General features: G+C 43.0%; 1 protein-coding gene across 1 annotated transcript in view; it reads left to right on the top strand.

The window, feature by feature from the left end:
- Positions 1-26263, top strand: part of STARD8 (StAR related lipid transfer domain containing 8) — an 80861-nt gene that overhangs the window by 32005 nt on the left and 22593 nt on the right. The window contains exons 2-6 of the mRNA XM_063313739.1: positions 5398-5461; positions 8567-9906; positions 20851-21024; positions 23466-23625; positions 25340-25538. Coding sequence (XP_063169809.1) covers positions 5405-5461; positions 8567-9906; positions 20851-21024; positions 23466-23625; positions 25340-25538 — 1930 coding nt within the window. The 5' untranslated portion in view covers positions 5398-5404. The remainder of the gene's footprint in view (positions 1-5397; positions 5462-8566; positions 9907-20850; positions 21025-23465; positions 23626-25339; positions 25539-26263) is intronic.

The following is a 26263-nucleotide window of genomic DNA, read 5'->3' on the forward strand; positions in this document are numbered from 1 at the left end:
CTGCCTTTGTTTATCCCCCATCTTCTTCCCAAAGGTTCTGTTCAATAAACCCAACATTGACCTCTTGCTTGGGAATGCGTGGGAGAGGGGATTTTTAAGCATTTAGGAATAGATACAGTGAATTAGATTTGATAAATGCCTGAAGAATTCAGGACTGATATTTATGACATCATTAAATATGTAGCAAACAAAGAAACAAAATCCTGAAATACAAAAAGCAAAAGGCATAAAGGCTGTCTGATTGTAAGTTGAAAATATCTGAAGAAAGGTGGAAAGCAAAAAGTAGTATTTGCCAAAATAAGCACTAAGTTCAAGAGAAAAGCAAGAAGAAACAAGGAGTTATATTTTATTTGTCTGAGAATAACAATCAAATGGGAGAGATAAGAGATTTGTTTTAAAAATTAAAGAAATAAAGGGAACTTTGATTTAAAGATGGGCTTAATAAAGACAAAGAAGGTAAAGATCTACTGGAGATACTGTACAAGAAAAAAATACCAGCATGAATATATGGAAGAACTGTAGAAAAGGGATCCCAAAATTGATGATACATTGATCACTGGACTGGAGCCAAGCATTCTGGAATGTGAAGTTAAATGAACTCTAGAAAATATTGCTGGCAACAAAACTATAGGAGTTGATGAAATGTCAGAAGAACTGTTTAAAATGTTATAGATGATGCAGTTAAAGTGCTAATTGCAATTGTAAGCAGATACTGAAACCACAGTAGTAGCCAAGGGAGTGAAAATATTAATATTAATATTAAGATAATATATTAAAATATTAATTTATATTCCAATATCAAAGAAGGGCAGTGACTAATCAATACAGTAAAAATGAATTAATATTGCTGGGAGAAACATCAGACATCAAGATGTCTGGAAGCAAGAAAGACTCAAGAAATCCCTTGCTAAAGTTGAAAGAAGACTGTGCAGAAGCCATTCTGCTGAAATTAAAAAAAAACAACAACCCTAAGATTATGTCAACAATCAGCGTCAACCCTGTGCAAAGAGGCAGAAAAGAAGTTAAAGTAGTTGCATATCTTATTTTTCTAGGCTCAAACATTCACATTCACAGAGATGGCAACTGTAGTTATGACAAAGACTATGGGGGAGAAACTATGACAAATATTAAAGTTCAGAGGGACATCACCCTGGCAATAAGGCCATTCTCAAGGTCATGATTTACCAACGGTAACCTATTGTTGTGCAAGGTGGCCCTCAGAAAGGCTGCATGAAGAAAAATCGATTCCTTTGAATTATGATGCTGGAGATAATTGTAAAGAAAAACAAACGATTCCATACTGGTTAGAATAAAACATGACTGATCACTAGAAGATCTAAGAATGAAGGTGAATGTTTGACATTTTAGACACATCATGTGAAAGAGTCATTGGAGAAGTCCTTGATTCTTGGAAAAACTGAGGAAATTGAAAAATAGGCCAACTGAAAATGAGGCTCCTGGATGCTATCACTGATGACACAAACATAAGCTTACAAGAATTCAAAGTAGCAGTTTTTGACAGAAAATCCTGGGGAAATTATGTATGTTGGGTCATGAAGAACTAGAAATGATTGAATGACAACAACAACGCACAAAGTTATTGTCCAGCCCTGGTGCATGCATATATGAGGAGCTACAGTGTTTCTCACCCTATTCTGAGCCATTATCAACTCTCTCTCCCTGCCCCCCCTTTTAAGTTGTAGAAGAAGGGAGAGTCAAACTGTTAATATGTTTTCTACTACAGATTAAGGTTACTATGGTAACTAATCATTTTGGCCAGGTGAAGAGGTTGAATTTAATTGTCTTCTTTTCGGATGTTAATTTTTGGACCTGCAGGGAAGAACCTGCCTGGACTTGTTTTAGTTTCAAGTTTCCCTTCTGTGTAGGCATGTAGAGAGTTAAGCAGCTCTCACTGAGAGCCTGTAAATATGTTTGCTTTCTGTAAATAAAATTATTTTTATAGAAATGCCTGGTGTGTGACTTTTCTGATCTCTCCTGGGCCAAAGGCTTTCCTAGCAATCTGCCAACAGGTTATGGGCCCAGTAAGCAGCCCAGTAAACCTAGTAAGCCCAGTAAAAACCCAGAGAGAATAGAGAGATCAGCTTCATGCCTCATGCACAATTTAAAGGCAGGTAGCAAAGACCTGTGAAGATTTTCTTTGAAGCCACCTGGAGATTTTCCAGCAACTGCCGGTCTACAGGACAAAGAAGCCAGCTGAGGTGACTTGCAAAAGAAGGAAGAAGCCATGGCTACCTCCCAGCCCTCAGCGATGCCTCTGGAGCGCCTATCAGAGACCAACTATTTGAATTGGGCCCTGAAGATGGAGATGTATCTTCGCAGAGAGAATCTTTGGCTGCCAATTGGTGAGCAAACCCCCCAAAATCCCAGTGCTGAATGGCTTAGACAGGATGAGCGGGCTAGAGCCACCATTATCCTGGGAGTTGAGAACAATCAGCTAGTCCACGTGTGAGGTATGCAGTCTGCAAAGCAACTTTGGGATGCTTTGAGAGACTTGTATGTAAAGGCAACAGCAGGGAGTAAAGTTACCCTGACAAAAAAGCTGTACAAAGCCTACCTTGCAGAAGGAGATAGCCTTCCTGAGCACCTGCATTATATTCAGCAGCTGTTTCTTGAGTTGCAGGAGAGAGGAATGAAATTTACACCTCTCACAAAATCATATATCCTCCTGTCCTCACTGAATGAAACGTGGGACACACTAATTTGTACCCTGGAGGCTATGCCTGAAGCAGACCTCACCCCATTGTATGTTACACAGCGCTTACTCGCTGAATGGGAGAAGAGAGAGGAAAGATCCCCCCCATCTCTTCTGGAAAGTTGCAGTACCAGAAAACAAGGGAAAAGAAGCTGAGGCCACAGCACTAGCCAGCCAGCAATGCTTCACTTGTGGTTCAGCTGGACATTTGCAAAGAGACTGTGCCATGAGACCCAAGAGTAGAAAGACAGAGAAGAAGAACACAAGGACAACACAGAAGAAGGCTCTTCAGACAACCCAAATTGCACAGGTTGCTGAGAAGGGTAATTCTGATGTATGGGTGTTAGATTCTGGGGCCAATTGTCATTTATGCCTCTCTGTTCCAGGCAGCAGCCAGGGCCTCCACTGGACTGTGCAGCAGATCCTTGGGAATAACCCCCAGCTCCCTCTGAAACTCTGCCAGGTCCATCAGTCGCTGGGGGCAGATCAATCGAATGGGCCCTGCCTCCCTGCAGAAGGGGGTGGCATAAGAGAATCTCAAGGTCACCAGGACATGATCTGACTATGACAAAGGGGATAGGTGTAACTCTCCCCTCAGATCATGTTGCCACTGCTCTGACAAGAAACTAAATCCGGTGTGAGGCCACTGTCTCGAGTTGGGTCCCAAATAATCTGAAACAGGCCCATGGCCACCATGGTGGCTGTGAACTCCTGAGCCGCTTCTGAGGCCTGCCCCAGGGAGGGCAGATTGAAGTCCCCCAGAACCATAAGCCTGGGGAACTCTACCGCCAGCCCTGAGACAGCCTCCAGCAGCTCAGGCAGGGAGGTTGCTATGCAGCAGGGAGGCTGGTACAGTAGCAACACTCCCAACTGTTCTCAGGAACCCAACTTGAAAAACAGGGTCTCACATCCGGCCACTTGTGGAGCAGAGCCCCTGAAGGCCAGTAGAGATTCCCAGGTGACAACAGCCACCCCTCCTCCCCTGCCCTGAGGTCTCGGGTGGTGCCATTCTTGAAACCTGGCTGGGCACATCTCTGAGAGAGGCACCCCTCCTTCCAGGCCCAGCCAGGTTTCGGTAATACATGCCAGGTCTGCCCCCTCCTCCATGATCAAATCACATATGAGGGGGGCCTTGTTGTTAAGTGACCTGGCGTTAAGCAGCAGCCAGAGACCAGGGCCCCCACGAGTCTGCTGACCAGAGCCTGGGTCTGAGTACAGAGGGCTGGAACACGCCACAGGTAATAAACACCAGGGGCGTCTTCCCCAAAGATGGCCCGCCCTTCAGCTCTCATCATAGCATCCCCAGCCCATCACCACCTCAGTAAACTGCCCTGCCCTACAACCCCCAGAGTCTCTGAGTCCATTAGCCCCCAATCCTGGACTCCTGAGCTCCCTGGTTAAAAATAGGGATCCCTCCATACATTCGTACAACCTCACACGCTTTCAGTCAGTCACAAGGTGATGGTGGGCCCTTCCAGCGCACCAGCTTGCTCTCTCAGCACTGTCAGAGCCCAACCTTCATCCACACACACATTCACTGTGCCCCCCTCGGCTTCTCTTACTGGTTGGCAGAGGGGCACTCCGTCCACTGCTCCTCACTTTTGTTCAGTTTTGCAAATTAAGAGGCCTCTGATAAGCTGGTTACCTCGAATAGCTTGAGTCAGAGGTTCAGTGGCAAGCGCAAGTAACAAGGGAGATGCTCTGGTTTCTCTTCAGGTTGTAGAAATCTTTTGCCTTTGGCTGATGCTTCATTTGGAAGGCCTAACGGTATGGGCTCCATCCTCCAGGCCACCTTCCCTGCTTTAGGTAGGAGGTCAGCCTGGCTTTGTGGTCCAGCTCAGTCATCCTGATGTGGTTACAGAATTCCTCGATTCTGGCCCCAGGACTTAGTGCTCCCTCCACCTTTGAGCCTCTTCGTCCTTTTGCAAGCTGGCAGAGAAAGCTTTTTAGAACAGTTTGGATTAGCTACAGGGATGCAGAAAACGATGATAATTAGAACTATGGTGGTCTGCTTTTCCTGGTTCATTGCTTTCTGGGTTTTGTTGCTCTTTTGTTGCCATTCTTTTGTTATTCCAGGTTAATTTTGATTTTGATTGGAGACACTTTAGAGCTTTGTGAAAAAGAGTGGCTGTAACTGAAAATATATATACTAAAAGTAAGGTCAATGAACCTGGATACAGAGGGTTTTGCCCAAATCCTTTGGCTTTTTCTCATGGAAACAGAAGTGGAATGCCTGCCTGCAGTCAAAATGCACTCAGAAGTGATACTTTCAGCTGAGTCAAGTGGTTGGGAAGGAGAACAACCCTTCTCTGCATCTGGGACAAGGAAGCATTTGCTATCATGAGATGAAACCTGGCTGCTGGTGTGCTTGAGCAGCTTGAAGCTTCTGGCACTGGAGGACGAGAGGCACATGAGCTGGCATCTCCTTGTGGGGGAGGGACATGAGTCCAGTACACCTCCAAAGGGCTGAGCCTGCCTTCCCCAAACCAACATGTGTGTGTGTGTGTGCATGTGGGTGTGTGTGTATGTGTAGCCTTGCATCTCCCTTGATCATCAGCTGTTTGCGTGTCAAGTGACAATGGCCTAAAACAAGGTCTGCTTGTTTTTAAATAGCATGACCAAGCGCCCAAATGCCGCTGTGGCTGAGCAGCCGAGTGAAACTGCTCACTTTTCTTTCCTTGCAGGAGGCTCATGACCCTGAACTCATGTGCCTCGATGAAGCTGGAAGTCCACTTTCAGCAGAAACAGGTAAGCTGTAGCATGGTGTGCAATGGTTGTGATGGGCCTGAGAAACCAATCCATGTCCTGGGGAAAGCTGGACACAGGCTTAGTCCAGTGGGGAGCGCACCCTGACTGATCTGTGCCACTGTTACCCGGCTGCCCCCAGGGCCCTGGCTCCACATGCGCAGCCACTTGTCCAGGTGCCATCTGAGTTGTCATGACCACTTTCCAAGAGCAACACCTAGGGAGCCAAGCTGGAGAGTCCTGGGCTGCACTTCTTAAGACCCTGGGAAATAGAGGTCCCTGGAGTAGAGAGTGGAACAGGCCCTGTGGGTGGGCTGTGGACCTCAGATGCAGAAGCTAAAGCTGTAGCTACTTACCTGAAGAGGTAGATAACTTATACCCTGCCTTTTTACTGAAGAATATAGTTCTCTGTACACATGTTGTACTTAACTCCTCCTGAATTAACCAGTTTCCTGAGATTGCATACTACAGTACATTGAAACAAACATGCTGGAGACCATGACTCTAATACCCCTCTAATTAAGGTTAATGCTAACCAAATTCATGTGAACGAATTAGCTAGGTCTTTAAACTGTCCAGGTTAAGCAGGTTGTGTAAACACAGCAAGTGTGGCAAACAATTAATGAAACTCTCAAGTCAAAAGAATCCAGTTCAGAAATCTTGAGCCAGCATAAAATTAAGAGAGTCCCCATATTCCAAGAGAAGATATCATGAGCAGCCCAGCACCTGTGTAGTTCCTTGATCTAAATTATAGCCAGATGAAGGAGAAATCAGCAAGAACAAAACCATCAAAGCAAGATGACAGAAGGGAATAAACAAGATGAGTTCCCTGTGAAGGAGTGCCCTGGTGGAGGGCTGGCCACAAAGAAGATTCTTCTCATCCTAGACTCAGCAGTCTGGCTGTGCAGAACCACTTCACATTCTGTCTCTAAAAAAATGGTTCAGAGCATGTGAGCACACAAAAGTAGCCCCTGTCTGCAATATCTGAAAGCAGCTGCTAATACTAAGGTGTTGTAGACTGGTGCCATGTTCCCACTCTGAAGCACTTGGAGACCTGCTAGACAATTGCTCAGGCCAAAGCTGGCTCAGTGTGTGTGCGTGCGCCCTATGCTTCCCTTCCAAATTCTTCTGACCAATGAAGGTGCTGCATTCTGGAACCTTGTTTCCAGAAAACCTAATTTTTTGGGATGGGGTGGGGAGCAAGGAGGAGTAATCCAGTCTTGGTGTAAGTAAGGACAGTGGCATCCATAGCACTTTCCCTGAACTTTACTATGGTCATTGGACAGAGATCCAATCTAATTAACAAAACAGAAAACATTTTAAAAATTCAGCCATCTTCCTATGGAAGCAAAATCACCAGTGGCTTCAGGTGGTCATTCTGCCCTGTGATGGTGACCTTCTCATGGTATGCCCTTGTCAGAAAGTAGGAAAAAATTGCCTATACTGTAATAGATGACTCTAGGGTTCATGTCAGGTGTAAGATAACATACATAAAATTTCTTACTATGATCTGGGAAATTCTTCAGTGATGACTGGAGTAGCTGTCATTTCAAATTGCAGCCTAAAACATCCTGTTGTATAGATTCAGTCCACCTGATCCATGATACCAGCATTTTTTAAAATCTGTCCTCCAAGATGACAGAAGTGGAAGAATTAAAGCAAGCCCTAGAAAAAGCCATCTATAATTGGAGTAAGACAATACTCCTGTTTTGCAGGTGCAAACCTTTATATTTCCCTGGGGAACCTTTGTTCATATTGTAACCCCGTGTCTCCAGTCCATGGTCTAATTAATTCCTTCACCTGATCCTAACCCACATTTAGCAGAAACTCAGGAGACAGACTAATTCAGGGCATTTTTCTTATTGCCTGTGCCCATCATTTAGATTTAAATGTAAAGATTTAAGTTAGGGAAACCGTATTTTAAAGTTCAGCTGCTATTTAGTCATTTAAATAGAATTGATAGCAAAATCCTGGAGTCAGGCTCCAGAATCATAGTTCCATCACATATAATTGTTGGGCAGCAGATTTTGCATGGAAACATTTAATATCAGATGAGATAAAGCATCCTGCCTGGCTCCAATGGAATCTTAAAATGGCAGCCACGTTGTCATGGACAATATTGGCATTATAAATGTCACAAGCCTTGTTGTTCCTAAAGGCTTGGAACATTGTGCCTAAATATTTAAAACATTTATCTTTCCATGAATATAGAGGTAACCAACCTTGTACCAGGGGCAAAGCACAAGGGTGGCAGAGCCATAGCCTCTGTCCTTGGACAGCTGCTGCCAGAATGAGACAGACTGGGCCTGCTTACCCCATGGTAGGCTCTTGCAGAACAGGTATCCATGATGGCTGAGTTCATATTCTGTCCTCTCTGGTGTCATGTTGCTGTGCCCAGGCTTTTGCTTTCCTTTCTAGTCCAGTAGTTCTTTCTATCCCTCTTCCTAGCCAGTTCCTTTTCCCCACCCTCCTCAAACTATCCTCCCATCATATCCAGTCCAAAAAATCTCAGTATTCCAGAAATTGGTGCAGATGGGAGACTGATCCACACAAAAATCTTTGGTATCATATGCCCAATCTGCAACACAATCAAAGATCAACCATTTTTCTAGGCACCTTCCCCCAATTATAAGGATTGCCAAATTCTCAGAAAATTCCTGTCATTTTAATTTTTAGTTTTTAAAATTTAATTCAAGAGAGTCCCCATATTCCAAAAGAAGATATCATGAGCAGCTCAGCACCTGTGTAGTTCCTTGATCTAAATTATGATTAAGAAGTTTTGAGATTATTTGTATGGAAAGGAGACTAAAATGAATATAAATAATTAAAAGAGATGTGTTTTGCCTTTTCAAAAGCATCACCAATTTGAGTTGGACTTTCAGTAATTACTGTGAAGATTCTCTTACAGTTAGGTTTTGAATGAGAGGTAAGTGATGGGCTGCGTAATCCAGTGTACAATTCTTCTGGATTAGTTCTTTGAATCAGTTGGCCGTCATCTAGTTGAGTTCATAAAATAGCATTTTTGAATGTGCAAAGAGGCCATGGCTCCTTTGGATCCAGTCTCCGCCCACCTAGTTGTCCAATGACTGATTTCTGTGTTTGATCTAGAATGAAGACTTGGATGATGAAGACTTCTGTGCTATTAGTGAACGATGGGCCTTCCAAAGAAACAGCAAAAGGTGTTCCAGAATTGACTCAGATGAATATATTGGAGAGAACTTGCAGAAAGACTCCATGATGAGGAAATTTTCCAGCCAGGAAAATATCCTCACAGACCTCAGTGCTGACTTGGAGGCCACTTCACTCCACGTCACCAGCAGTACTGGTGGGACCTCGGCTGTTGTGGTCATGCCACCCCATTCATCATCCACCCAGAACTCTCCAACCTTAACCAACTCTATCCAAAGCTTGAGCAACTGTTCACCAAAAGCCTGGACTTCAAATGAAAACAGCAAGGAAAAACCGAAGAAACATCAAACACGGAGTTTCCTCAAAAGAATTGAATCTCTAAGAAGGAAGGACAAGGAGAAATTGGACTCTGCTAAAGCTCACGATGGGGATAGAACTCATATTATGTCTAGTTGGAACTCCTCAAAGGATGCCAGGGAACCTGTCTCTGGGACAGAGGTTGCAGTAGGAAATGAAATTTCATGTTCTTTCTACAGCACTAAAACCCTTCTCTCAACAGGCTGTTGGACTAATCAGCCTCTGGCCTCAGTTGAAAACAAGCTGCACTGTGAGCCCAAACATGATAGCATTTCTTTAGAGGATTATGAAACAACTCTGAACAAGAAATGGGATGCCAGAAGGTGGGATTACCAAATTGCATTTAAAAGAGATTATTTATTCCACATCCCAGGGGACTACAAGCCAGGCACTTTCCCCAAATCACTCTCCATTGAAAGTTTATGCCCCTTGGAGAACAGCTGTTTGGCAGACTGGAAATCTAACTCCAAAGCCTCAAGTCCTTTGGCAGGTGGAATAGGCATCAGCAGTAGCATCCATGTGGACAACTCTTCTCATGCCCTGGAATACCATCCAAGGAGGCTTTCAAGCAGTTCCACAGGTAGCTGCACCAGCCTTTATGATAATGTTCCTGAGTTTGGCAGTGGAGATGATCTCTTTGATCTGGACCAGGAAATGATCTATGAAAACCTAGATGACATCCTGCAGCATGTTTGGGGACTCCAGCAAAAAGTAGAGCTCTGGTCAAAGGCAGTTAGGTTGAACATGGAGGATGAAACTATTGGGGTGGAGGAAAGGGACGAGGAGACAGATTCTGGAGAGGAGCCCACCAACCTGAACTTGGAGAATCATTCCATGTCTGACATCGGTACTTCCACCAGCGACTTTGAGAGCACTGCCAACTCACTGAATGAGACTGAGGACATAGAAATGCGGGAACGGAGAGACTCTGGAGTAGGTGCATCTCTTACAAGGCCTTGCAGGTAAGGCTAGGAGGAGTTTGGAGGCAACATTTTGGTAATTAGGAATCTTGTGATCCTCTTCTCTCCCTTGGAGAGTCCCTCTGTATGCTGCCCAGAGTTGGCATGGAGTTGTGTAGCCTATAAATTTAATAAATGGTAATAATTTCAGATTTTACATCTTCCACTCCCCTCACCTGAAGATAGAAATACCCACTGGGTCTACCTGGTCACTGTTCAGAATTGGGATAGAATTCCCTCACCCTCATTCAGTGGCCATTGATGATGTGCCGGTGTTCTATTTTGGGGGGAGTTCTTGTGTCCAATTTGTTGTGCAGATGCTTGCAGAATATACTGTCTGTTCTCAGGGTAGAAATAGTCATAGTCTTGGAGACCATAAGAAATGACCTCATAGTTCCAGGAATTTCTTTAGGGTGAAATTGGGATTTGGGAGTATGTTTAGAATTGCATGTAAACAGGGAAACCACTATCTACAATTCAATGTAATGAAATATCAATAATAGACTTCAATAATTTTCTGAGATTCAAATCATTTTACAAAAGTTATTTACAACAGAGCTTAATTGTTGATTGATGGATTGTATTTTTGTCCCAATTTTTCTTCATGAATTGAAGGCAGCTTGAATAAATGTCCCCCCTAATTTTGTCCCAACAAGATCCTTGTGAGGTAGGCTGGACTGAGAGAGAGGGGTAGCTGCAGTGGTGCCAAAGGTGCTTCCCAGCCTAAAACCAACCTTTCCCCACTCCTCGAGGACTGGCTTGGCAGTTTTTCCGGCAGGAGTTGGGAGGTGTGTTGGTACCAAAGACGGGGGTGGGTGAGGCATTTTTGGATTCAAGACTGGGTGTGGATGTTGAATGGATTGCCGGGGGCTGTTCCCTAGAACCCTGTGGCTGGGCAAGGGCAAAAAGAATAGGTAGCTCCAAGACAATCACTGTCTTGGGTTTGATCAAATTTTAATTCAATTAAAACCAAATTAAAATAGTGATATGATTATTCTTCAAATATTGAGTAGATTTGCCCTTTTTCCTATTAAACATACAACTCACTATCAACTTTTGGAGTAGGCTGTGCCATAGCCTTGGGGGAAGGGGAGAGTGTGGCTCCGGACATCGGGTCGTACTGGGGCTCCAGTTTCTGCCAGCCTTACCAGATGCAAGAGACGTGCATTCAGAACTAAAGAAGAAGGCACTGGCCCAGGTTTCTTCTTTTCAACTGGAGAATATCACATTACAATTGTTGACAAACTGGGAATCAAGAACTGTGGCTGATTTGACTTCTGGTGGGGATTGGCAGACTAAACAGTTTTTTTGAGCTCAGGCAGGTTTTCCTGAAGCCCAGGAGTGTTTTCCGGAAAAAGGAAAACACCTGGAATCGCCCCATCTGTTCTCCGGATGGAAGCTTGCAGCCAGAAGATTGCAAACAGTGTTTCATGCTCGACTGGTAAGAGCAGCTGGGAGGCTGGGACGTCACCATTTTCCAAGCCGTGCTGTAGCCTTAAAGGGACACTAAGACCGGCCATCCTGTTTCTAAATCACCCAATTTATATATATTTTTTTAAGTATGCATACCCTATGAGAGGCTTTCTACAGCAAGGAGAAGTGGGCTCTCTTGGTGCTTATTATTTTTGGTATTGTTTTTTTAAAATTCTTTATAAGTTTTGGACTACATTTTCCCTCCAAATATTAAGCAGGATTGAGAGTAAATAATTGTCTCCTTGTTATTATTTTTGTACTAAATTTGAAGATACTAGCATTTTCCTACACATTGAATCGGCTGATCTGAACCTTCTGTTCAGTTTTCTGTTTCTACTTTCCCTCGGGAACTGTCTGCCTATCTCACTCTCACTTTGTGCAAACGCTTTCCGGAACCCTTCCATATCTTCGACTTTCGCTGGCTAAGCTCCTGGGGGGCGCCATAATCTACTGCGTGAGACATGGAGGATTTCAAACAGACTTTCTCTGACTTCCACCAAGATTTTAAACAGATTCTTTCTGACTCCCATCAAGTTTTTATGCAAGACATTCAGAACATTGTGGAAAATATGAGGTCCAAAATGTGTCATCTGGTTGGGGATGTTGTGGATGAAATTGAGGAATTCAACAGTGATAGAAAAATTTCTCCTATGAGTGCGATCAGGATTTCTATTGAGATGCTGGATTTGGATTAAGATTAATGAGGTATAAAAATGTCTATTTGGATGGTTTTGGATTTATTAAGATTAAGATCGTTAAAATTGTTATATTATTAAGTATAATGGCAGACAATTTATGTGTTTTTTAGTTTGATTTTTATTATAGTGGACAGAAATGAATTTTGTACTAAATTTGAAGATACTAGCATTTTCCTACACATTGAATCGGCTGATCTGAACCTTCAGTAGGAAGGAAATAATTAAATAGATGTTATCTTTGGGGAGCGGGTTTATATGATTTTTTTTTCTTTTAATATAAGGGGAGGGAGTAACTGTACTTAGTGATTTTTATAATGTGCCAAAGTGGAATGATTTATAGAAATAATGTGGATTTGGTTTAATATAGAGTAAGGGATTGATTATGGAAAATTTTTGTATATCCTTGCTGTTAAAAGTCAGAAGTCACATCTTTCTGTAACTTTGAAAGATTTTTCTCTTGTGTTTTTTGTACCTTTTTAGTTTTTTTCTCTCTCTTTTGTAGTTCTTTGTTTTTTTGTAGCTTTTATCTTTGCTTGAAACTTAATAAAATTCTTATATTAAAAAAAAAGAACTGTGGCTGATTTGCACTCTGTCACTAGATCCTGATCAATCTTCTCGTCTCCCATAACTAAGCCACTCCAGTGAAGGGGTGTCTTCCTCTGAAGAGGGAAAGTTGCAATGCCATGGATGGCAGTCAGGGTTTACCCATCTAATTCTTTTCAAGTATGGACCTAACTGTTGAGCTGTTATTGGTCTCTTACTGTTTTTTCCAATAATTTTATTAAAGGTTATATTACACAGGTAGAACTACATAATATAGAAATACATTAAAAAAAATTAAAAATTAAAAAGTACAGAAAAAGAAAAAAAGGGGGGAGAAAAAGATAGACAAAGAAGCCAGCAAGTACTGTATGATCAACATTAACAACATCACTCTCTCTTAAAATACAACCAAATACCTCTTCATTTAATACCTCACCCTGTTCTCTATAAACCTGTCTCTAAAAACGCATCTCTCCATATTAATCAGCAAAAGTCCAGTAAGGGTTATCAGAAATAACAACATAAGTATTACAAACCTTATTTATTACACCCAATTTGAATACTTCCTTTTATATGTATATCTCCATTTTTATTTAAATAGATCCCCCTTATTGCCTCTCTCCCAATAGTGAACGTCCAGTCCCAAACAGAAAAACCATTACACATCACCAGAAACAGCAAGTCATTCTTTTAACCTTGAACAAATAAACTGACTGGTAATCTTTCTTCTTTTTCCCAATGATCTTTAAATTCCTCAAAGAAAATTCTGACATCTGCTTTCTCATACTGTCTTTGCCTTTTCTCCCAAAGTTCTTGCCGTCTTTGTCCGGCCCCTTTTGTAATTCCACTGTGGCAACTCCAGCAAATCCCTTGTGTAAATCCAGTAAAAGAAAAGAGTTGCTTCCTGTGAGGAATGGCGAACTGACATCCACAGACAGCTGGATCCTGGATCCAGACTGCTGAAAATTCTCTCCGGACTAAGAGATCTTGAGATTACCCACATGTACTCTGGACAGCTGGGTTTTGTCTGTGTGTGTGTGTGTGTGTGTGTGTGTGTGTGAGTAGATGGCAGAAACTGATATTTCTGTGGTCTCTTGCAAATAGCTGGGAGTCATGGGATTCCACCAAGCTCAGAGCCGTTAATGTAACCTTTCGACCAAACCTCACCTTTTTAATCACTTTGGAGTTTACTTTTTTTAAACTGTTTGTTAAAGATTGAAAACCTTCAGAACCACTGGTTTGGTTGTATTCACTGGTAGAGTTCTTCAGTCCATTAAGAAAGAATATTACGAGTTTAAAGTTTTGACAGATTTTTTTTTTCAGAATATACAGCAAAAGGGTGATTACAGTTGATTACTATTGGCTTTAGAAAGTTTTAAACGGATTAGCAGCTCAGACAGACTTGATTTAAGATTTTGAAGTTAATTGAAAGGATCATTTCCCCTGGGAAAATTCCCTTGTTTCTACTTGGATAATGATAAGATACCTTTGAAGATTGGACACTCGGCACCAGATGGCTCCTTTAACGAAGAAGTTTACTGAGCGGGTGCAGGAGGTTTTGGAGTTATTTAACTCTATAGTGGAATCAGAAGGTGTTATTGAAGAGGAACGAGCCCCACTGAATAAAACTGAAACTACAGATGGATTTAAAAATTATAGCTTACAAGGAAGAGATGGAAATATAATAGATTTACAGATGGAATTGGATGAAGATTTAAAAATTCAAAAAGATACACAAATAATAAACCAGAAGAGTGACATGGCTGTTACTGGTCTCTTAGAGGCAGAGTACTTCACCTTTCATTTGTGTTAGACAAAAAACAAGAAAAAAGATTTAAAACATTTCACAACTGATTTCCATCTATAAATATAATACTTTTTCCTAACTTGTTTCCCCCCCCATTTTTAAAAAAAATTATTTATTATTTATTTTTTTCCTAATTAAACTAAGCTGGAAAAATCTGCCAACTTAATGAATGCTTAATTTATTGATAGTTCACAGCAAAGGCACATGTTATGAGGTCATATGGTTCCAGCTGCACCTATTTCTAGTACATTTTTTTTGCTTGTGGCCTATTATTCAAATTGAATGACAGCAGAAGGGAGTCTTTGCCTCATCTCAAAGGGCATCCCTGCCATATAAAGAAGCCAGATTTGAGCGGCACTTTCTGACTTACATTCTTAGCCACATGGCCTTCATTCCCCTCTGGTTAATTTTTTATTGTATTTAATTTTAAAGCATACAGGTCTGGTCTTAAAATTGCACTTTGCCAGATGTTTTCTGCCACCAAGAAAATGGAGCACAACAGAGTTCTTGTTAGTTTTAGAAGTCACACATGAGAAGCGATTTTGTTCTTTGGCCTCAAGAGCACAGGGACATTTTTTATTGCCAGACACTCATGCAGGACTAGAAATGAAGGAGGAGACATTAGGTCCCACTCCCTGCCCAGGGCAGGATGTCAGGCTCTCAAACCAAAGGTCCCAGGAGACCAATGAGCCAGAGGCTGCCTGAGCAAGACATCGGTAAGATGCCTTCTGTCCCTCTGTCCTGGGTTCTGCTCCAGGACGTTATGAAGGAGGAAATTCTGTGATGAATAATTAAGGGCATGGTCAGACACATCCATTCCAGCCTGCAATGACAAGTCATCCCACAAATCTGTGAATTACGTAATTTACTCATAATGTCATTTACCCCCATGGGCAAGGTGACATGAGATCCCAGCCACTGCATAGACCAGCATATGGAATTGGGCAAGCACTTTGTTATGGCTAGCCAGAAATGCCACAGAGCATGGAATTCTCTTGAAAGCCTATCTGCCAAAGAAAGACATGGCCTGCTTTTCTTTCTCCCCCCATACAGCAACACTTTTTTAATGTGATACTGAATTACTACAGTATCATTGCACCAAAGTCAGGCTTGTTGATTTACTTAGTACCATAGGTACTAAGGTGGCGCTGCAGGTTAAACCGCTGAGCTGCTGAGCTTGCTGATCGGAAGGTCGGCGGTTCGAATCCGTGTGACCGGCTGAGCTCCCGTTGCTAGTCCCAGCTCCTGCACACCAAGCAGTTCGAAAACATGCCAATGTGAGTAGATTAATAGGTACCGCTTTGGCGGGCAGGTAACGGCGTTCCGTGTAGTCATGCTGGCCACATGACCATGGAAGTGTCTACGGACAAACGCTGGCTCTTTGGCTTTGAAACGGAGATGAGCACCGCCCCCTAGAGTCGGACACATCCGGACTTAATGTCAAGGGAAACCTTTACCTTTACCTGAGGGCCTGGGTCTGAAAGTGATTCCAGTGAGAGGAAGAATAATAAGAAGAAATTTGTCCTTCAGGTGAGACATTAAAATTCAGGGCGGTGTTTGGTGCCCTCTAGGGAGTTGAAATTATAACAGGAAAGCAACAACAGAAACTCCAGAGCATTCCAGCCCTCTGCTCAGTGCGGGAATGCACACAAGGCACCCAGACCAAGGAAGGGGAAACCTCCACTTTGGTGGGTCTTTGGTTTCACACTTAGAACGTATTTCCTAAAATTGAAACAGGACTTGCTTTCCTGTTACTGTATTTAAATCCATTGTTTAATGGATTTAAACAATTTAACCCATTGTTACTGTATTTAAATTCCTTCACTGTCCTCTTTTCCCTTTTCTCAAGGCTAAACATGCCCAGCTCCTTCAGTCTTTCTTCACAGACCTTCATTTCTAGTCCCTTGATTGTTTCTTTAGTTTCCAATTTTTGAAAACTTCCCCAGTCAGAAGACTGATGCATCCTCATCCTCATCCTCATTTGCCTACCCTCATCCGGTTCTAATTTCTCTGTATCCTTCTTTAAGTATGGCACCCTAAACTGGAGATGTGCTTGTCGTGGATTCTGACCTATGCAGAATATTTCCTGTGATTTGGATGTCAATGAAGCTCAAAATTGCATTGGCTTTTTTGGCAGCCACATGTAACTGCTGATCCATGTTCAGTTTATACTCAGTGTTCCAGACCAGGTACTATTCCCAGACTAGGATTTTCCATCCTGAACCTGCCTATGATTTTTCGTGCCAAAGTGAGAACTTCTCATTTGTTTCCATTAAACTTCATGTTGTTATTTTCATCTCATTTCTCTAATCCAACCTTTCTCAACCTTTGGACCCTGGAAGAACCCTTGAAATATTTTCCATGCCTCAGGGAACCCCTGCACATTCAGGCTCAAAAAGAGGCCAGAAGTTACCAAATTATGATATTTGTTTCATGGGTAGGCCTGAATATATGCATTCACAGTGTTCTTAAACTGAAAATAAAGAATGAAACTTACCTCTTTAATGTGAAGTTGCCCAAATTTGAAATAACTTTTTAAATAAATCGTGATCTCCCAGGGAACCCCTAGTGACCTCTTGCAGAACCCTGGTTGAGAAACCCTGCTCTAATCTATCAAGGTCATTTTGAATCTTGTTTCTGCCTCCTGGCTATCACACCCACTTTTATTTCATCCACTAATTTGATAACCATTTCCTCCACCTCATCATCCAAATAATTTATGAAAATAGTGAAGAGTAGTGGGCCCATGACTAATCTTTGTGGTACTTGAGCGGTATCTCTAGTTTGATAAGGAACCATTTATGAGCATTTTGAATTAGCTATATATTGTGAGGATCGTGGGGTCAAGTATACATAATTACAATGCCATCCAGCTCACATTTAACTAGCATACTAATCAGCATATCCTGGGATACTTTCTGAAATGCTGTGCTGCAGTCAAGGTATATTATTCTACAGCATTCCTACAAACAAGTGAAGCTGATCAAAACAGCAATGGTTAGTTGAGCAAGAAATGTTGCATACTGACAAATCCATATTGGCCTGGTAATTACCACATTTGAGGCACTTATAGGACAACCTCTTTATTATCTGCTCTAGAATCTTCCCAGATATTGATGTCAGACTGAGTGTAGATCACTTAATAGACCCTTTTTCCCCCTTTATGAAGAAATTGCTAGCATTTGCTCTCCTCCATTCATCTGAACATCAGAGTTGAAAAAAATCATTAAGGTCATATATTCTACACCTGCACAGTGAAGAATTCACTAGACCATCTCTGATAGATGATAATCCAGCCTCTGCTTGAAGATCCCCAGCAGAAAACTCCCACTTCATTGGGCAGCCTGTTCCACCGGATGATAGGTCATATAGTCAGGAAGTTCCTCCCAATTTCTAGCCTGAACATATTTCCTTGTAGTTTTAACCTATGGTTCTAGTTCGTGGGTTAAAGTCTGCTCCCTAGTCTGGATGACAACCCTTCAGAAAGTTGAAGACTTCTATCATATTGCCCCTCTGTCATTTTTCTATAGGCTAAACTTACCCAGATCCTTTTACTGTTCCTCCAGACCTCTCACCATCTTATTCACTCTTTCTGAACTTGTTCCAGTTCATCACGGAGGTGCCCAGAACTGAAAACCGTATGCCAAACAGGCTTTGACCCAGGGGAGAGTAGAATGGACAGCTACTTCCCAGGATCTGGACAATATGCTTCTGATTAACATTTGCCTTTTTTGTAGTTGCATCACACTGTTGGATCATGTTTAAATTGTGGATGACAAAGCCACCCAAATCTTACATTTCTTCCAGTTATATTCCTTCACATTCATTTCAGCCCACTGCTCACGCTTGTCTAGATCTTTCTGAAAGTTCTCTCTCTCTCCACTAAAGTATTAGCTGCCCTTCTCAGTTTTGGTTCTTGTGCAAACTTGATAAGCATCCCCTAAATCATTAATTAAAATGTTGAACAGCATAGGAGCCAGGACAGAGGCTTGTGACAGAGCATTCAATATGCATTATGTTTGAGAAATCTTGGAGAATTGGTGGACAGGTGGGCAGAAGATATAAATGAGGACTTTCTGCATCAGAGGACCAGTCTTTCAAAGAGGCATGTGATAGTGATAATGGCAATTTGAGTCATCCTGACATCTGCTACTGGCATCTAACTCTTGCCAAGAGTCACAGGCACAACAAATTCTTGTCCTTTCCTGTTGAAAACTTCATTTGTCAGAAAGTGGAAGAAAGAACAAAGGAGTCTGCTATCCTGGACCTAACCCTCACCAATAGGGAGGAATTGGTTGAAGATGTAGAAGTGACTGGCATGGTGGGGGAAAGTGATCCTGTTATCCTTGAATTCATGACATCCAGGGAAGAAGGAACAGAAGAGTCAGACCTGCATAAGGGACTTCAGAGGAATGAATTTTGATGTACAGGACTAGTTCTTCAGTACCCATGGTGCAATTCATCTTTCCTAGAGATTTAAACTCATTCAGTGTGAACAGGTGTTCCCTTTTCATGTTTGCATTCGTTTCATGCTTCAATCGGCCCCTTACACCTGCTTTTCACAAATACAGGACTTTCATAGTGGAAAAGGCTGAACCAAAATAGGAATTGAGCAGCTTTGCTTTTTCTCTGTTACCTTTAGCATCTTGCTGTTCTCACCAAACAGATGATTGTTTTCCTTTTAGTGTGAACATGTGAGAAAACGGCCCTTGCTGTTGTTGCTTTTGTTAGTATTCTTCACCAACCTCATCCCATTCTGAACTCTAGCTTTCTTGACAGACTGAAGTTTCAAGCAGTATGTATTTTTCCTTAGTGACTTCTCCCTTTTCTAAATTGTATATATGTCCCATTTGTTTTCAGTTCTTCACTAAGCTTTGTGTGTATCTGCTCTGGCATCTCCCTCCCTCCCTCCCTCCCTCCCTCTGAAATTGTTTGCAGGTGTGTTTTTAGTATCTACCATAGAATTTCTTATTCTTCTTGAGCGCTTTTTCCCATTAGATTCTCCCACTATAGGATCCTACTTATTATTTTTGAGTTGATGATTAAGTTCAAATTATGCAGTCAATCAAGGGTGTCTGTGGAAGGAGGCAGTCAAAACAAATCAACACATGTAAAAAAGAGCCAGGGCTTAGATTGTGCAGTTGTGGCCACCTTTTTGACTCCCCTGCAGATGCTTCCACAATCCATTATGTTCAGCTCTAGTTTCCATTGCAATAAAACACTTCAGCATCATGTGGCTACTTTGCCTCAGTGTTCCTGCTACTTTAACTTTCCACCACATCTTTCGTTTTGGGTCAAAAACAGCAGCCCCACTTGTGCTTTCCTTCCCTTCCCTCTTTGACGGAGGAAGCTTCCAGCAGGGCAATCCAGTCATTCTTTGGAGCAATTGTGCCTGGCAGAGCAACTCTCCCAATAGGTGTCTGGGGAATTACAGTCACCTGTGAGGACGTTGGTGGAGCTGCTCTTCTAGGACTGGACACCGGTAGCCTTCAGAACCCTTCGTCGGTGGATGTTTTCTCCAAGTTTCTCTAGGGGAGGAGACATTTTGCGACCCTTGCTCAAGAGCTGTCTTCCCCCTTAGCAATGACAGGGGATCTGCTCCTGAAGAAGCCCCGCGGGAGAAGGGTCCTAAGACCGTCCCTTTGGACTGAACGGAAGCCAGAGAGGAGAATGGAAGATGGGGCCTTCACACTCCACCTGTGAGAATTTCAGCAAACATTTCTTTTCCTTTGAAAAAATGTCTAAAGCACATTTTTCATCCAATCAAAAGAGAACTGGCATAACAATGCAAGAGCATTGCTGTCCCTGAACTGCCTTCTTCAGAGAGCCCTTTCTTTCTTAAAAGAAAATGAAAATCGGTTTTAATTTCGTACCTGAGGGCTTCCTCTGTTGATGCTTTTGGCTCCTTGAGATTCCCTGAGCATTTACTAATTTTAGGGCTTTGAGATCATGGACCGGAGGGAGAATATTTGGCATGCCCTCACTGCGCTTTCCTCCAGGAGGAAGGCCGCCTCCTTGCAACCCCACCACGTGGTGTGCCCAGTGTCCGGGTGTGTGCTGGGCCCAGCCAAATAGCCCATGACGCGAAGCTGAGCTCAGTCCTGCATGAAACCCCTTTCTTGGAAGGTGGCTATTTCTGAGCTCTTTCAGACAAGCTGTTTCAACTCTTTCTGGATTTGGCTGAGTTTTTATTTGGGGCATCTTTTGTTTTTTTATCCCTTTACCATTTGGTTTTCAGCCTGCACCATGGTGATTTTATGTTCTGATAGTTTGTTTTCTTTTTCAATGTGCTTTTTAAAGTATTTTATCCTTATAGGTGCAAGTTGGCTTCAGGTCCTCATTTAAGTGGAAAAAAGGAGAAATAAACAAATATATCTGCTCATTAGATAAATAAGCAACTGCTCTTCTCCTCCTTTTCTACCTCAGGAAACTCCGCTGGCACAGCTTCCAGAACTCCCACCAGCCCAGCTTCAATTCAGCCTCCTTAGAGATCAACCGCCAGTCTGCAGCTCAGCTGAACCTCCTTCAGAAGTGCTCCCTTCTCCTCCTCACTGCCCTCATGGAGAAGCACTCCGTTCCCCACAAGCAGTCCTGGGCCTGGTGAGTCCATGAGGAAAGGAGGGTCTTCAGCCCGCAGTGAGTGGGCCAGCAACCAGTAGCCTCTCCCCAGGAGTGGGGGGCCATTGTAGGTGGGTTGAGGGAAAGCAGAACCCTGGTTGCTGGGACTTGGATAGCATCGACGTGTCCTGGTGCTTGGTGTGCTTCTGTTCTGTACGTTTTGGCCCCTCTCTGCTGTGTGGGGCTGCATGTGGTTCAAGGTGGTTCATCGGAACACAAAGTTAGAAGGTACTTCAGACATCTAGCCTAACTGCCTCCTTGATACAGGATTTGCTGAACAATTTCAGACAGATCCAGCTCTGGTTTGAAGCCTCCATTGCAGGAGAAGATGCCATTTCATGAGACAACCTATTCCATTGATTTTTATTGTCAGGAAATTCCTCATAATATCTAATCTAAATCTCTTTCTCTGTAGTGTCAACCTACTGGTTCTGGTTCTGCCCTCTGGGCCAAAGCAATAAGCCCACTCCTTCTAAAGATTTGCTATCATCTCTCCTCACAGTCATCTTTTCTGTAGGCTGAACATACCCAGATCCTTAACAACTCCTCATAGGACTTGGTTTCCACTTTGGTAGCCCTTCTCTGAACTTGTTCCAGTTTGTCAATGTCCTTTTTTTTTAGATTTTTTAAAATCCTGCCTTTATTATTTTTACAAATAACTCAAGGCAGCGAACATACCTAATAGTCCTTCCTCCTCCTCTTTTCCCCACAACAACAACCCTGTGAGGTGGGTTGGGCTGAGAGAGAGGGACCGGCCCAAGGTCAGCCAGCCGGCTTTCATGCCCGAGGTGGGACTGGAACTCTCAGTCTCCTGGTTTCTAGCCCGGTGCCTTAACCACTAGGCCAGACTGGCTTTTTTAGAGTGCGGTTCTCAGAGGTGGACACAGTATTCCAGTTGTGGTACAGAACAGATTTTGACCCAGAGAATTACTAAACTCTGTTCATATGATGCACCAAACTGAGTCAAATGTGGGTTAGTGTGTCATGTGGGCATGAAGACCCTAACAACAATGGGCCAGGAAAGGGGCATTTTAACCCCACACAGCCTTAGGACTGTTTGAGGCCCAATTGCCCTCTTTGGGTTGGCTGTATCATGAACACAGACTAGAAGGTTAGTTCTCTATTCCAGCAGCTGGACACAGAGAGCCTAGAGTGGCCCTGTCAAAACAGGACTTCTCCAGGGACTCGTTACTTGTTTTTCCCTTTTTTATTTCTGCCCACCCCAAATCTATCTTTTATTATTTAATTTTATTTCTTACACTATCTTAAAAAATAGAACTTTTTGGCTTGAATGAAAAGCATTATGTGGGGTGAAAGGCAAACACTTCATTCCAGCATAAAAACCTTATCCCATCTGTGAAACATGGTGGTGGCATGTAATAAAGTCAGGATAGAAAATACATACATACATACATACATACATACATACCCAAAACATACAAGTCGTATGACCAAAGAATGGTTAAAGCAGAAGAGTCAATGTTTTGGAGGGTCTTGACCTTAATTCTACAGAAATATGGAAGAAAAGAATAAGGAAAAAAAAAGAAATATAAAGAAGTAGCTTCTGATCTTCATTATAACATATTAAGTACAAACTTAATAATTCGTCACCCCATAACATTACATGCAAGTATCTCTTTTTCTCATAACCTATCCCTTATTCATACGCAAATCCATAAATCATTAATATTTCAGTCCTAGCGTCAGCAAAACTTTTCTTTCTTTTCTCTTTTTTCCTGTACACCTGTTATTCTCTTTTTTCTTTGCTTTCCCTTCTTTCTGAGTTTAGTTTGTATTTTCTTTTACTATTGTTATTAAATATTTAAAAAACAAAAAACAAATGTTGCGGAAGGACCTTAAGCGGGCAGTTCGTGTGAGGAAGCTCACCAACATCCCTGGGTTGAAGCTGTTCTGTAAGGGGGAATGGGCTAAAATTCCTCCTAGCCGATGTGCAGGACTGATCAACAGTTTCTGGGAACGTTTAGTTGCACTTATGGGTGCCTAAGAGGGCACACCAGTTATGAAAGCAAAGGTTCACATACTTTTGCCAGACACAAATATGTAGCTTTGGATCATTTTCCTCAATAAATCAATGAACAAATATATTGTTTTTGACATTTATTTAACTGGGTTCTCTTTATCTTGTTTTAACACTTGTGTGGAGAACAGGTCATGTTTTAGGTCATATTTATGCAGAAATATGAGTCCACTGGAGTTGAGTGGCTGATAAATTTAAGTAAGTAAGCAAGCAAGCAAGCAAGTAGAATTGGAAATGGAAAAGGCTTCACGAACTCTTGAACACCACTGTCTGTGTGGCCCCTATAAATACAAGAGAGGTGCCTGGGGGCGCTACGATCCCAGGCTCATGGAAGCAGCTAGAAGGACTGACCTTGCCTTTTGAGTGCCACTCTTCTCTCTGACAGGACTGTTCCCAAGTTCATGAAGAGGAGCAAGCCCCCAGACTACAAGGGGAAGATGGTCTTTGGAGTCCCATTGATTGTCAGTGTCCAAAGGACGGGACAGCCCCTGCCCCAGAGTATCCAGCAGGCCATGCGCTACATCCGAAGCCAATGCCTAGAGCAGGTGAGGGAAAAATTCAGTCCAGAGCCTGGGCGGCAACCCTGCCCCCATTTTCTCCCTGGCCTGAGGCAACCCGTGTGGGAAGGAAGATGAGAGGAGACAGCGGAGGGCCTGATCCTGTGATACCTGGGCATAAGCTCCCGTACCATAGAGGAGAAGAGGTGGGTGGGAGAAAGGAGCTGAGGCGTGCCTGTGCCCCTTTGCTGCAGCTCAGGTTGGGATCTGAGATGAGCAGCAGGCGGGAGGGCTTGGTGTTCCTCCATTTTGGAACTGAAGTGGGACTCCCACTTACCTATTTATTTTTATTTTTATTTCAAATTTAGTTACTGCCCATCTCTCTCAAAGAGTGACTCTGGGTGGTTTACAATAAAACAAGAATAAATACTAGTTAAAATACAATAAAACAATATTCTTAAATAAATAATATATTCCAAGGCATAGATGGTAAACAAGTTCTTAATTTACTGGAGCATCTTCAGGGTGATAACCACCCCCAGGGTTGGTTACCCCTCCTCACACCCCACATGAGATGGCAGAGCCAGGTCTTCACCCTTTCCGGAAGGCCAGGAGAGAGGGGGCTTGCCTCACCTCTGGGGGAAGAGTATTCTATAGGGTGGGTGCCATGGCAGAGAAAGCTCTCTTCCTGGGCCCCGCCAATCGACAATCTCTCATGGACAGGGTCTGCAGCATGCCTTCTCTACCTGACTGGTTGGGACGGGTTGATGTTATGGGGGTGAGACTTCCTGGTTTATAAATGATTCAAACTGAGGGACAGATTGCAGCAAGGTAAGCACGGGTGAAGGAGGGTTTATGCCTGCCTCCTTGCTCTAAAGCAGGGATAGCACCATTCAGATATTTTGAAGGATAGCTTCCAGAATCCATTGAGTCCATTGGCCACATTGCCTAAAGGCTGTTGCAGTCCGGAATGTCTGAGGCTAAAATGTGAAGTATTCCTCCATGTATCATTCTATGCGAAAAGAGTGTTTAACGTTGTACCCTGCAGAGGTTTGGTCACCTTCTGTTCATGTGGAGATTAACTGAAGCATTCAGTTTGACCAGAGATGCCTAAACTTTTGCATGCTTCTCCTTCAGATATAGCTCAAGCTTAAGCTAGCTTTTTTTCTCCCCAGACACCTTTTTTCCTGGATTTTTAACCACCTTATCTATGAAAATATCCTGGAAGCTCAAGAATTACAACAATTTTGAAATCCATTTCCCTCTGTGGGACTGAAGAATAATGAAAATTGAGGAAATTTATTTTATAAATTAATCATCACTTTCTCTTGACCTAATAATATACTGTCTCTGTCTAGATTTTGACATTTTTTTCTACTCGTGGCCAAGATAGTTGATTTGTTCTGGATGATGTGTAGACTGAAAAAGAAGGAAATGTCTGGAACATATGAGACTAGAATAGGAATGGCTACTAGCAGCTGGGAGTTGGTTTAGTTGCAGGAAGAGATATATGGGAATATAAAGTAACTGTAGGTTCCTGTAGTTCCAGGGTCTCCATTCTGACCACTGGTTGGCAGAGCTTTGGAGTCACCCAACTTCCCTTCAGAGGTGGAGCTGCCATTTAATCAACTGGGGCTTCTGACTTGGATCATATTTGTTGAATTGCATAAACTGTGTGGCCCCTAGCCTAAGATGGCATCCAGCACAAAGTAGCTCTTAAATCTAGAGATCTATACCTACTTGATATCTCTTTCCTGGACAGGTTGGCATTTTTCGCAAGTCTGGGGTGAAGTCCCGGATCCAGGTCCTCAGACAAATGAGCGAAGCCTCTCCTGATTATGTGAATTATGAAGGGCAATCAGCCTATGATGTGGCTGACCTTTTGAAGCAGTACTTCCGTGATCTCCCAGAGCCTGTCTTCACCAGCAAGCTGACGGACACATTTCTGCAGATATACCAGTGTGAGCAGGGTGGTGGTGGAGACCCATGCTTTGGAGCTTTAGTTGACCACCTATTGGTCAACTATATGGCCTTGAGCAATAAGCTTAGCTAAATGGTTGTTCAGTGTCTTGTAGGGACTGTCCATAGCAGTAGCTTATCCTTTTTCACAGATGTGACCCTGATTCATAGAATTGTATTGCTGGTTGAGGTGCTGCTTTCTTCCCCCGCCTTTTGCCCCCAGTGGATATCAGATGATGGTGCTTGACCGGCGCTGTTTCTATTTGTGAGAATGCCTAGGACAGATGTTGACAATGCACATGATAGTAACTTCATGTAGTTTTAAGAGATCACCTGTGGAACCCAGTGCAGGCTCTGCTGTCTCCCCCCCCTCCCTCAAATAGACATTAGTAAAGGTAAAGGTTTCCCTTGACGTAAAGTCCAGTCGAATCCGACTCTAGGGGGCGGTGCTCATCTCCGTTTCTAAGCCTTGGAGCCGGCGTTGTCATAGACACTTCCGGGTCATGTGGCCAGCATGACGACTCGGAACGCCGTTACCTTCCCGCCGAAGCGGTACCTATTGATCTACTCACATTTGCATGTTTTCGAACTGCTAGGTGAGCAGGAGCTGGGACGAGCAACGGGAGCTCACCCCGCCGCGCGGTTTCGAACCGCCGACCTTCCGATCGACAGCCCAGTGGTTTAACCCGCAGCGCCACCGCGTCCCACCAAATAGACATTAGGAGTC

Source organism: Candoia aspera, chromosome 12 (genome assembly GCF_035149785.1).
Source record: "Candoia aspera isolate rCanAsp1 chromosome 12, rCanAsp1.hap2, whole genome shotgun sequence".
Classification (NCBI taxonomy): Eukaryota; Metazoa; Chordata; class Lepidosauria; order Squamata; family Boidae; genus Candoia; species Candoia aspera.